Source organism: Camelus dromedarius, chromosome 10, assembly GCF_036321535.1.
Source record: "Camelus dromedarius isolate mCamDro1 chromosome 10, mCamDro1.pat, whole genome shotgun sequence".
NCBI classification, from domain to species: domain Eukaryota; kingdom Metazoa; phylum Chordata; class Mammalia; order Artiodactyla; family Camelidae; genus Camelus; species Camelus dromedarius.
The window spans coordinates 37,838,924-37,853,069 of NC_087445.1; the positions used below are offsets into that span (position 1 = coordinate 37,838,924).

Here is a 14,146-nt window from a genome sequence, read left to right on the forward strand (position 1 = left end):
AATGATAATGGCCTGAACTAGTTGCAAGCAGTGAGGGTATAAAGAAGTGGAGAGATCTGAACATTAAAGAGATAGAACCAATAGGGTTTGGTTAATGAAGGGGCAGAGAGATGAGGAAGAATCAAGGATGAGTCCTGGGATTCCTGGGCTTAGCTGACTCAGTAGGTAGGTTATGATTCTCCATCAAGGGCATAGAGAAGCAGCAGCAAATGCTATAGGAAAACAGTAATGGTTCAGTTTAGAGCATGTGCCAGACAGAGGCCTAACATCTCAGAATAAGAGCATCCACCATGATGTTCAGGCTTCCTTGAAAGTGACCAATGTGGAGCTGAATTCCTACACGTTCTGCATCAATCTCTGTTCATTTCAACTGGCTGTTTTAAGAGAGCTCTGATAAGCCAAGCTTTATGATCATTTAGGTGAACAAACCATTCCAGTCTTTCAAGTACGTATCTGAGCAGTCTCATGGAGTCACGTGGGTTAACCATCATACATATCTAGACTGGTTTGCCTCTGCCTTTCAAAATACGCCCAGCTCTTGTTTCTAGTCTCATTTTCTGTCCCTTCCCCTGATGTACACCCTATGCTTCTATCATACCCAATCCATCAGTCCCTGAGCAGAACTAACCCTTTCCCAAATCTATTGCTTTTATAACAAAACAGATGACTTAGTATCACTTCCTCAGTGCAGACTGGCCCAGCTCCATCAGGCAGATATATTGCTTTTATCCCTTGTCCACTAAAAATTAGTACTGGTTTATCAAGTCACTTAAATTTTGCTCTACCTGTATACTGTGAGCTACTGAAGGGCAAGCACCTCTCTCAGTCATCTTTATATCAAGTGGCACACAGTAAGCACCTGAACAAATTAACATAAAAACAGAGTCCTTGATTGAAGGTAATATTATTAGGGCAGACAACTGAGAAATCAAAAAGAGATGAAAAGATGTTTCCATATTCAGGCAGGGGTGGCAAATATCTGACATTCATGCCACAATTCTTCCACCTCTTGCCCACTGCTGACATTACTAATCAAATCATACCACTCTCTTTTGTCAAGTCTAAACTTGGCCTTGAAAATCATTTTATTTTCCAGGTAACCAAGCGCTCAGTTGGAACACCAGATAAAATTTCTTCCCATCCCAGCTATGGGGAATTAAAGTATTCAGCAGACTGTATTAAAACCTATTGTAAACGGCTTTCTGCACACAATACATCGACCACAGTAGCAAAAAAGACATGCTTTTAAAGGGACGGGATTCAATTTGTATAATCTCTTAATTCCATCAACATAATATATATAGCCTCCCCACAGGAGGAACAAAGGACATGAAGCTGCCATAGTATACTTGCTACAGAGGAGACAGGTTATTATTAATCTCCACAAAAGTACTACTTGCTCAGCTATTTGAACTAATGGTACTAGAAGCATACTTATTGAAGTTTATGAGGTATAGGAAAGCAGTCCTCGGGGCCGGCCCATTCCAGTGGATGGTGTAGCCCTTCTCCAGCATGATGACAGGCTGGTACTGTGGAAAGGTGGCCTTCTGGTTAATTCCCCGGAGCACCATAGGGTAGGCAGGATACTCATCTCGTGCAATGGTCATAGTCAGATTCTGAGTGCTCCATGTCTGCACATATACCTTCAAAAAAATAATTAAGAATTAAAGGGAAGAGAATAAAAATTTAAGTAGCTAAAGAAAACACTTCTAGCGCAAAGTTAAGCATCTGTACTTTCAAAAGAGAGATTCTACGACCTGTGCCAGACTAAATGAGTTGTAGCCAACTTCATCCTAAGCTCCACTTACAACGAAGCCTGCTTAAACAAAAATGGTAAAAACAGATCATGCACTCTGCTAGCCAAGATCTTCATCATCTCTTTCACAACAGGCCAGCTGATTCATCAGAATATAAAACCTTGGTGGTTTACACAGCTTGTCAAAGAAAGCCCCCAATCTGAGTACACACATAAAAAATTAGTAAATCAATGTGAAATCTGATACCCTCTAGTCAAATCTGAAAGACTTTCCCCTGAAACAAGAGATGGAAATTTTAAATATCTTAGAGCTTTGGGTTTTCAATTTTCCATGACCTACATCAGCCCAAGAAGTCATTTTTCACCCCTTAAAAAAAGTTATAAAGCATTCTGCAAAAACTGGAAAAACATATTAAACTGAGGCAAATTTGCATGTCCTGAATTTATTCCAGTGGCATCTGAACCCCATGTTGCGCCAAAACAAAATCTTCCCAAAATGCACCCTCCAAAGAACAGACCTCAGAACAACTTCTTAAAACAAACCAGTATCCTATAACAGAAATCCCCAGAAGTATAAAAACATTTGTAGAATACTGCATTTAATCCACACTACTTCTCTATTTTTTCTTTTTCTGTCACTTCTACAGTTTTGTGCATATTAATTCCTCAATTATAAATCCATTGAGACAGAAAATCTGAACTCTCACTCATGTTTGACTACTTCAGTAGAAGACTCTTCTCTCTGACACCACTTAAAGATTAAAATAAAGGGACAGGAAATATGTTTTGAGACTACTGATTATCTTCACTTAAATATATATGTTTAATATGTATGTTAATATATTTATTATTTGTTTATATTTAACCTATATTTCACTGTATAATAGGTTACAAAAATTAAAGGTTACATATAATACAAAGTATATATATACATGCACACACACACAGATATATCCTGCCTTCCTCCAAATGCAAGAAGGATATGAAGTGGCACATTCTCCTTATGTTTCCACCGCTCTTCCTGAGCACCTTTATCCCTTGGGTCAGCAAAGAGCAGACATTCCATTAAAATATCATTCCAAATAGCTAAATAATGATTGTTCTATCCTGAGATCCAATTGCTTCTGTCTGTTGCCTAAAAATGTATAGTATTATACATCATTCAAGGAACAAAAATGGCTGCAGACCTGGACTCCCAGCCCAAATTCCAAATTCTCAGGAGAAAACTTCTGTCCTACCATTCCCAGAGCCTTCTGAGAAGTATTAGACAACTTATTTCTTTCTTCACCTTCAAATAAAAATATAATTACTACTCTGCTTTGTAAGATAGAAATATCAGGTTCACATTCTCAAATACATTAGAATGCCACAGAGTTTACAGACACGTTTATAACAAAATATAAAGTTTTCATTAGTGAGAACATACCACTTTAAGACAGACTGATACATGTTCCTTTGAATATACATGGCTAGCACAGCTAGAAATTTAACTAAAACTGTAGCTACAAAAGAATTAAAAGCTTTTTATTTTTGTTCTATTCTAATTCTAGGATTTCTATATCTTCTTAAGTATTAATGGGTCAAATTAATTTTACAGGGCAACTCTGGTTAAGAATAAAATGAATGGAAAAAGAAATCACATTTTCAACCACTTTCTTTTCTTCTTTATTTTACTGTAATTAATTCTCCATCCTTTTCTTGTCCTTCCCAGAACTTAGGCAAGTATGACTCCCCCCGCCCCCATGGGAATGAGAAATCCCACAACAAAGAATACTCCATTAAAATAAACCAGAAAAATCTCTCTAATCTTTATCCCTCTTAAGACCTTTGTCTTGTCTACAGATGTGACTCTTTTTAAAGGGTTGCTTTTTTTTTTTTAATTTAAGAACTACAGCATTCTTTAACAGTCATGATTCAAAGTCTGAAGAATAATAAAGAATTCTGCTCCAAGAAGCTCCCACTATAGAAGGCTTAGATGGTAGAAATTCACATACAGCTCAGGAGGCTCAAGAAGTTGAAAAGCAAGAGCCCTGAATGCACCCTTAGCAGGCAAAGTAGCCAAAGCTCAGCAAAGGGGCTACATCACAGAACTGGTCCTCCCCCAGGAAGAACATACCCTGCAAATAAGAGCACTTAGCCGCACATCAAGGGAGGCTTCCTTCCTGCCTTTGAGACTATCAGAGCCCAACACCCCTGGGAAGATACTTTGCTCTTCCCTAATTCTCCTCTCCATATTCCAATTATCCTTTTCCTTTATTCTTTTAGCTCCTTTGACATCTATTATTAAATACTACCATTTAATCGTCTAAAATACAGAAATAAAATTCCGTTCTCTTCAAAATTCTGGGCAACTGGTACCTCTGTTCTGCAATCTTCCAGCCATTCAAATATCACTATTAAAATCATCTTTGCAACTCAGAGCCTTGCTCCTCAAATAATACTAATGGCGGCAAGCACTTCACTATGTGCCAGGTCATGGGTGAAACATTTTACAAATACTCATGTATTCTATCTTCACAACAGCCACTTATGAGAGGATCTAATATTACCCTCATTGCTCACAGGCACAGAGTAGTTAATTAACTTACCCAGCTCATATTTAAGGAAATAACAAAGCCAGGATTCAAACCCATGAAGTCTGGCTTGAGTGTCTGTGCTCTTAACATACTACCTCCCAAATTAGTCCATCTTCTTATACTGGGCATCCAGTTAATAAGTGTACACTAGCTTAATGTTTTCAAAGAAGTACTTCCCAGTCTATATCATCCCCTTCATATTTTCACAGATATTATACCATACCATAATTTGAAGAATTTCCTTGGATTCCTTCTTTGCCCACTCATTTCCAATTCCCAGCTCTGTTTCTGAGAACATCTCACTTTCCATGTGACCTATTGATATTCTGCCTCACAAGTCAGATTTCCTCATTTAGAGATAAAATAGAGATAATAATCCTGAAAGCAAAGAATGAGGTGCCCTCTCAGGAGGTACCGCTGTAACATGGCAAGAAAATCTGTCCTAAGTTTCAGGAAATATGGGTTCTCACCCCAACTATATCCCAGCCACATTTCACCAAGGGCAAATCATCTTCTCTTTGGCTCACTTTTCCCCTTTAAAATGACTTGGAGTATGGGAACTTTAAATACTATTCTATGAGTCTATGATTCCTAAAAATTTTACCCTTCTTTCATTTTTTTCCTTAAAAAAAAATCATGCTGTGTAAAGTATCAATCATCTGGAAGAAATGGAAGAGTACTCCTCCCAGAAGCAGTGCTGTCCGGAGCTGGAAGGGAATCAGGCATCACAAAGTGTTCTGTCTACCTGGGCATAGTTCCCACTGCACACCACTGCATTCCACTTGGTAACATTTACACAGCTTGGGTGGCGGATCAGGTAGTTGTCAATTCTTCCCACATAAGCATCCTTGTATCCTGTCACAGAGCCATCAATGTCGTGGAATATGGAGTTCTTGTCACCATCCAGCTCACAATCTTCAAACCAGGGGCCAGGCTTTCCAAAGAAGACATTGAGGAAGACCTGACAGCAGTGAAAAACAAGGACATCACACAATGAGGACTCCTGCCATTTTAGCCAGCATCCCCTGCAAGGACCCAACTTCATAGCCATCACAATTTCTTTAACATTAAAGCAGTTCTGAGTCACCGTTCATACTTATCAACCAAAGTTTTTGATTAATTATGACATGCATGGGAAAAAAAATTCCCAAAGCCTTGTAAAGTTCAAACATCAAATGTTCAACTTCATCTTTGGTGTCTTCCCTTTTCAACTTAAAAACTATTATTTGTTTCCCAGACAAAACTGGTAAGAGAAACTAGAACAGTTGTGAGAAGAGGAACTATGTAGTCACACATACCTGTTAAAACTTACAAACTTTACACTTAAGATCTCTGCATTTCCCTCTATGCAAATTATATACCTCAGTTATATAAAGATCTATTAAAAGTTCTATCTCCTGAACTAATCATTTTATTTCACATCAAATGCTTTAGTTACTTGCTGATTATGTCTCCCACCAAAAAAGTACAGTTCCAAACTGGAACACAGTCCAAGTGCTGCATTGGTATGGCTGGGAGACCACTGAACTCACTAGAACCTGTTGAAAAGTCTGTGTTATTTTCTCTCTCCTCAACACAGACCAAGCCCAGCTCAGTAATTTTCATGTCAGGTAACATTAGTTCAATGCCTTTATCGAACACATAGTACACAGCTGCAAAGCAATCTGCAGGTGACATGCTTCATCGTCTATTAGCTGCTTCTTTTGTAAATTACTAATGTTATTCAAGCCATGCAGGTACATCTCTAAAATGTACTCACTGTCCTGGGAAGTTTTACAATCAAGTGAACATCTAAATAAGCAACTCAATGGAAAATCAGCGATGTGTGGGACAAGTGGTTCTGAGTTCTTTGTTCTAGGCTCTTCTGTTTTTCCTTATACCTCCTATGATTAAATCTAAGAAAAGTCTAGGGTATATAGTCCACCTTTTTAGGCCGAACAAATTTGGCAGACCATTCCCTCTAAGAATGGTTCCAGACATTGCCACCTTACAGAATTCCAGGCTGATGAAACACTAGACTTGCGTGACTAGCATGGATTCTCTTAGACTGTTAGAACTCTAGAAATGCAACATCTAAAAACTGTTTTTTCAGTAGTACCACGTCAGTGGTCACTAAACTTTATGCGTGGGGAGGGCAGTAAGCGAACAGCCAACCTCTATACCGAAGAGGTAATCCAAGACAAGCCCTATTTGTTTATGTGGGGCCCTAGCCACTCGTGTAGCTCTTCCTCTTTCTCTGGAGCACCTGCACGCCTGTTCCATGCCTCAGCTACTCAAGAAAACTAGATAGAGACTGGTAAATTATCCCAAGTTCTGTTTTAAACTGGGCAACCACAGAGTTTGCCTGTGGTCATGGATGAGAGACCTATCAGCCACTTTCCAGTCCTGACTGCCTGTGGGAGCAGAAAGCAAGACCGTCTGAGACGTAATCTCTATGCTACTGTCATCCTAGAAGTGGCAAGATGCAGGGAGGCTGGGGGTATATAACCAGATTGTCCTGTGCACTAATGGTAAAGGGGTAGTAATGAGGAAACTACTAAGAAAACTGTTTCTGTGGGCTACTGCATTGTAAACAATTATTTCTAAGTCGTCTTCGCAATCTTCATAAAAACCTTCCAACAGTTTATATCAGAAATAACCCAGTTTGTTTCGTACCACCTCAGTATTCTTCTTTAGCAATTTTTTATCCTCTAGTTCCCAGAAGAATAGGCCCCAGACAAGTAAAATACCAGGTAGAACCCAAATCTCTTCATGGATTGTTATACAGAATTTCCCAAAATTATATGTCCTGATTCCTACAAAATTTCTCACTTCCCATCCCTCTGTCATCACTTTAAGCCATTTTCCCTTTGAAGATATCACTGGAATATCAAAAATACGCCAGGTCCCATGGGACTTCAGTTCTCACCTTGAATTCAGTGGGACAGAGTATGCGGAATTAGTTTTCTCTTGCATAGATTTCACCTCCCAGTCATAAAAACTCAGTACAAATCCTTTGTTTGTGTTTCCGTCTTTAGAAATGTGTCATCCCTCCTCTTTCCACCATAGTCACTGTGTGGGAACCATGTGAACATACTTACATGTGGACCAAACTTCACGAGGGAGATGTTGTTCCTGGGGGTTATCTGCCAGGAATTTTTCATGAGGAAGCCAACAGCACTGGTATACCTATCTGGAGTTGGCACAAATTTTTTGAAAGTGCACCTGGTGAGGTGAATGGGTCCATCATAAATCTGAAAGCCTCTAATTGGAAACGTCCTGTTGAAATATAAGACTTTATTTAATGCACATGGGCCCATAAATTTAACAGCACTTCACTTACACAGTTGTTTTATAAATACTGTTGAATATCCCACACACACAATTCTAGGATATAGTGGTAACCAAGCAAGATCGCCAATCAAATGAAATACATACTGCAGTGAGAAAGGCAAACAGGAAAACAATGAACCATTTCAGATAATAAGTGCTTGGAGAAGTTAAAGACATAGTAATACAATGGACCAGGTAGGAAAGAGATGTCATTTTGAACAGAATGGAGGCCTCTGTGAAGAGGTGACTTTTGCTTCCTTGAATCAACCCAGTTAAGATCTTTCATTTGGTAACATACTATAGTTTTGGTTTCAAAATCTCTAGCATGAGAACAAAAGACTCTCTCTGTGCCACTGAATGATAGTAATAAGGAGAAATGATATACTTAAAAGTATAAAAGTGTAAATCCTCAAGACTTACTATGTCAAAGTAGATGGCTAGGATGAGAAATCCATTTTATTCATTTTCCTCCTTTATCATTAACTATAATTAATGTACAAAACTTGTAACACTCTGGATCTCTTAAGATTTCTCCCTTATAAAGTTCTTTAATGACACTGTAGAGGATTTCTACAGCAACTAATCAGTTTACAACTTGGCAGTGTTGTACAATAAAAGCATGTATGTTGACAATAAAATCAAACAGCCCGGTTAAAAATCTATGGCTCGACATATTTCTAAGGATATATCCCCAAATGGTCCTCTCCCATAGAAGGTTGTAAAGATACAGTAGAATAAAAACTGAATCCATTAACCAATGAGGAATCTTCATTTTGGAAAATCCTCCTTAGCAAAAAAGCAATAAGCATTTTGAAATAAATCTGGAGGCAAGTGTAAAATAAAAACAATGGTATTCAATTGGCCACCATCATGCTGCAATCCATATCCCAACTAATACAACTTTGTTTCCTTAATCTACATATTGGAAGAGGCAGCTATAGCCTAATTGTAAACAGCAGAGCACTGAAGCCAAACTAACAGGGTTTGAGTCCCATCTTTGCTACTTTTAGTAAGTTACTCATTTAGAAAGCAGGATGATGACAGTACCTACCTCACTGGGCTTTGCAAGGATTAACTAAACAGTAAAGTATTTAGAAAAAAAAATAGTAAAGTATTTAGAACTGGGCCCAATACATCAAAAGCATTTAATAAATGTTAGCTATTGAAAGTCTAAGAAGTTATTTTCCTAGGAACTGACTAACAGGAGTTCTACACATAGTGTAGCACACAGTAATGATGTTCAATATTTCCCAACAACAAGCACAGGGGAGAGGAGCAAAGCATTGGTCGCCCTTTGAGAGAAGCTAGTTAAGCCCTTCTGCCAACCCTCACCATCTGTCCCCCAAAGCCAGCAGTCTTTTTGACCACCCCCCGTGACCTGTCCTAGCCCAATATCCAGACACAGTGTAGAGCTTTAAGGAAACTGATGCTTGATGAACTCTGACATCAGCTCTGATGTAAGGCTTTTAGAACACTAGTTCTTCTCTACCTGGTTTTCTTACAAGTAAAATGAGAACAACTCCAAACTGTGTCTCAAAACTGAGGTATAGATTAGGTAATAGTTCCCTAAAAGCTCTGAAGAATCTTTCCAGTGCTAAGTACTATTATAATGAGTCTGTGATTATTTTGACAGAAAACATGCCAAAAGTCTACCCCAGTACCCCTTCAACTTCTGAAACATCATAATTATACAGCTGTGGTTAGGTTTTGAGTCAGCTTTGGCATCTATCAACTCATTTTCTAGGACTTTTTTCAATAGGCAATTTCCTTTTTCCAGTGGCTATTTCTGAAAACTAACATCACATATTGAGGGAAAACCAAACCAATGTCCACAGTTTATGGTTTGGCAACTTTCTATGGCTCAAGAAAGAAAAAAAAAAAAAAAAAAAAAGATAACCAGCTTATATAAGGTCTTATACAAGGAAAGAAAAACAGAAAAACAAAGAAACAAGATAGGTTCCTTCATTATAAAATTGATAATGAAATCTATAAAGTATTTAATACCTAATGCTCCAGAATTCCAGCGAATATACACAATAGTAACAGTAATAATAACCACTTTAATAATAATAAGGTGGGGAAAGTGTCACGGTGGGAACCAACCCATGAAGGGTCATCACAGAACCTTCTGTAAGGGTTAGGCTTTCATCTGTTGTTAAATCTAACACTCCTCTGATGAAGCAACGCTTACCTGTTCCTGGGTAACGTCCGAGGCTTCTGGTCTATTCCTCCAGTGCCTACATACTTATTTTGACCACCTGGAAAGCCGTAATTCCTGCTCTCCCCAACAAAGAGAGATTCAGATACCTCTTGGCTGGAACCCTCATCACTTGGGAAGCTTCCATCACTGTTAAAATGAGAATAATCATTAACCACTCATCTCTAGGAAATTAAAATTGACCCTCAAATGAAGGCAAGCTATAACTTTAAAAAGTTTAAAATTTTCAAAGTAGCGGGTAGCTTTTTCTAATACATATTAGCAAGTCATCAAAAAGTGCTTCCAAATTATGAACATACTTCTTATTATTATCTGGAGATAAAGATACTATATAAAAAGCTCAGTTCTTAAAGAACATTGTGAAATCAGAACAGCTTCTAAGAAAGAAAATATTTAATCTGCTCCCAGGTTTTACTTCCTTCCTCTTTATTCGCCTACTTTTTAAGATCTTTAATCTAAAGCTCAAGTGTTTTCTCCTAAGCAAAAAATATAATGAACCTACCCTTCTATGTAATTTCAGGTAGATTAACCTACTACTTCGGTATGAATTCAGTAAAAATGTATTTTTGGCCCTCTAGTGGAACCAGGAAGTGAGAGCTCATTTTTTTAATGCTAATAAATGATACAACGTTCCCATAGGTTATCAAAAACACAAACAAAAAAAACAAACAAACAAAAAAAACAAGGGTTTTTTACCTTACAGTTTGAAAAAAATCAGGTAAGTATTTTTAAAGTAATTACAAACCTGGCAAAGGTCAGTCCTATTCCATTATCTGCAAATCTATAAGAGAAAAAGATAATTAGGAAACAATTTATCACATCATGTAATAAGAGGTAATTCTCTCAATATTTAATTGTCATAAAATCCAGGAATTGCCCATGTTACTCTCCAAGGCCACAAAACAAGTTTCACTTTCTAATAACTAAAAAGCACAAGGCTCCTCAGTAAAGGCACCTGATTTGAACCGTGGCTTTGCCAATTACTGGCTGTGTGAACTTGGGCAAGTTACTCAACCTGTCTGTCCCTTAATTTTCTTACCTATAAATTGCAATAATAATATAAGCTTTCTCATAGAATACTTGAAAGCATTAAAATACTAATTAGTTTCAACCATTTAGAACGCTGTCATGGAGTAAGCAGCATATAAGGTATTAGCTGTAATTATAATTTTTATCATTATAGCTGGCCCCCATATCTGTGGGCTTGGCATCTACAGATTCAACCAACTGCAGATCAAAAATATTCAGAAAAAAATTCCAGAAAGTTCCAAAAAGCCAAACTTAAATTTTTCCAGTGCTCTCAACTATATACACAGCATTTACACTGTATTTACAACTATTTGTATAGTATTTACATTGTCTTACGTACTATAAGTAATATAGAGATGATTTAAAGTACACAGGAGGAAGTGTGTAGGTTACATGCAAATAATACATCATTTTACATAAGGAACTTGAGCATCAGGATTTTGGTACCCATGGTGGGTCCTGGAACCAATCCCCGACAAAAACCAAGGAACAGCTATTTTTAACAACAATTAGATCATGGTATCTTCTTCAAAACTTTTCAACATTAATACCCAAGCCATTTCTATAGATTTTATACAATATCCATTTTTTTGCACAAGAAAAGTCAGAGATGATGGTAAAAATGCCAAGAAGCTAATGTTAGTGCCAGCCAGGAAAAAACAATGTTTTTCTGTACTCTTAAACATCAAATATTAACTCAAGATATATCAGACTTCTCCTAAAATTATACAAATGGAAAAGAAGTGAGATGCTTACTGCCTCAAGTCCATGTTAAGACATAAGTCAACAGACTTATTAAGGTGGAATTCAAAACTTTTGTTTTGAATGGCGGTGAAAGAAGAGCATCAGGAAACTCTGAGTTTCCAAGAAGAAGGAAAAAAATCTAGGTAGTTTCAAAATCTTTATTTAGCTTTCTGACATAGACCATGTTTGTTACATAAAGTTAAATTCCCAGTTTCTGTTCAATCTCATCAAAAAGCTCTCATGTCACCAGACAAGTTCAGTTCCAATAAAAGCAGCAGAATGAGACAATTCCAAACATTTGCAGTCAGTTAACACTAGCATACTTCCTCAGAGCCTGTCCTGTCTATTAGTAATGATACTATGATTCCAGAAACCACCATGGTACTTTCAGTCTACTGGGTTTTTAAAAATAGCCTTAAAAATAAATACATTAGTGTCATCAGATAATAACTTCATAGAGAATACCCACGCTGAATTCTGAACGACGATGTCTCCCCCTCTGACCCAAGCTCCGTGGTCATTATTTTTAAAAGCAATAAGCCTGTCAATTAAAGCAGCAACACGTGGTTTTTCAGGGTCTGCATCCTGATGAGGCCGAAACCTTGGGATTGGGGGGAAAAAAGGACATTTTTTAAAAGTAATGAAAAGGCAATGGAAATCAGCTATTTATGATTGTAAGCTTAAGTTTCAAAAAGCAGGACTTAAATTTGACTAAAACAAAACAAAAACAAATCTTAAGATAGAACTTACTTATATTTTAAATATTGAAAAAAATTATAAGTTTCCAAAGAACTGCTTTCATATTTCATAGTTTTTTAAAAAATCAACTTACAGAATGGACACTGCAAAACATTCTGAACACTGAAACCATTTCAAAAATAAACAAAGACCTCAGATCAGGAAATATGGCATGTTTTCACAAATTCTTCAGCTACATGACATTAATATAAACTTATTAAACAAATTAATCACATATTTCAACATACATATATCTGAACCAGAGTATTATTTGAGTTGTGTGCTGGTAAAATGTTTTAGATATAGAGATAAAACTGGGTTCAATATCTTTAAAATACCTAAATTTAAAATAGACTATATTTATGGAATGTTATTCAGCCATAAAAAAAAAGTGAAATTCAGCCATCTGCAACTGGATGGACCTAGGGGGTATTATGGTTAGTGAACATCTCACTGACAGAGAAAGACAAAAACTGTATGTTATCATTTATATGTGGAATCTAAAAATCTAAAAAACAGAACAAACAAATGAATATAACAAAATAGAAAGAGACACACAGGTATAGAGAACAAACTAGTGAGGAGAGGAAGGGGGAGGGGTAAGATGGGGTGTGGGATTAAGAGATACAAACTACTATGTATGAAATAAATAAGCAACAAGGATATATTGTTCAGCACAGGGAAATATAGCCATTATTTTATAATAATTTTAAATGGAGTACAATATAAAAATATTAAATCCCTGTGTTGTATACCCAAAATTAACATAATGTTGTAAATCAACTATACTTCAATAAAAAATAGTATCAGCACTTTTAAAAAAAAAAATAGGTTGTATTTAATTGACTTATTAACTATAAAGACTGAACTTTACTTTTTCTTTCACTTCCTTCTAAAACAAAGATCCTAATGGAAAGGCCACAAAAATCGATGTCAAAAACTCTTAACTATAACAACTCAAATAATTCTATAAGGCCACCTAATTTAAAAAAAAAGATCATTTCCATCTTAATCTTACAAAGCTGGGTGAGGGGGCAGAGAATAGACAGCTTTACAAAAACCAATTCAGCAGGTTGAGATTTTCAGTCATATGATCGTGAAATATCACTTGTACAAATGCTACTATGAAATTTGCTGGCTCATAGTAGATGCTCACCAAGTATGTACGATGGGAGAAGCAGCTACACATGGAAAACAGCAAGTGCAAGGTGCTTAGGCACAAGTGAGCTCGGTGTGTTCAAGGGACAGAAAGCAGGTTGGCTGGTAAGAAGCAAGAGGAAGAGGACAGAGAGGAGGGCATGTGCTAGGTGAGGATGCGGGTCTTTATCCTAAATGCAATGGGAAAAGAAGAATGGTGGTTGCAGGGGCTGGAGGGAGGAGGAAATGGGGAGGTGATAGTCAAAGGGTACCAAAGCTTTAGTTATATATATGATAAATAAATTCTAGAGATCTCCTCTACAGCATAGTACCTATACCTAAAAATACTGTATTGGGTACTTAAAACTTGCTAAGAGAGTAGATCTTATGGTAAGTGTTCTTACTGCAAATAAAATTAAATTAAAAAACAGTTTTTTAAAATGATGACCATAAAGGAGGTAGAAGGAAACTTTGGAAGGTGATGGATATGCCTATGGTCTTGATGGTTTCATGGGTGTGTACTTAATCTCCAAACTTACCGTGTTCTATACATCACACACACACAGCTTCTTACATTTCAGTCATACCTCAGTAAAGTAGGTGGGTAAATAACTAAGTGTAATGCAAAGTCATCAG

The 14,146-nt window shown here is 36.9% G+C and overlaps 1 protein-coding gene across 6 annotated transcripts in view; it reads right to left on the minus strand.

Annotated features, from left to right (window-relative positions):
• The window catches only part of CEMIP2 (cell migration inducing hyaluronidase 2), a 79,964-nt gene that overhangs the window by 14,978 nt on the left and 50,840 nt on the right, over positions 1-14,146 (minus strand). For all 6 annotated transcript variants that reach the window (XM_031449864.2, XM_031449861.2, XM_031449858.2 and 3 more), the window contains exons 13-18: positions 12,105-12,236; positions 10,608-10,643; positions 9,836-9,991; positions 7,413-7,590; positions 5,078-5,293; positions 1,435-1,643 (exon numbers count right to left, since the gene is read on the minus strand). In XM_031449864.2, coding sequence (XP_031305724.2) covers positions 1,435-1,643; positions 5,078-5,293; positions 7,413-7,590; positions 9,836-9,991; positions 10,608-10,643; positions 12,105-12,236 — 927 coding nt within the window. The remainder of the gene's footprint in view (positions 1-1,434; positions 1,644-5,077; positions 5,294-7,412; positions 7,591-9,835; positions 9,992-10,607; positions 10,644-12,104; positions 12,237-14,146) is intronic.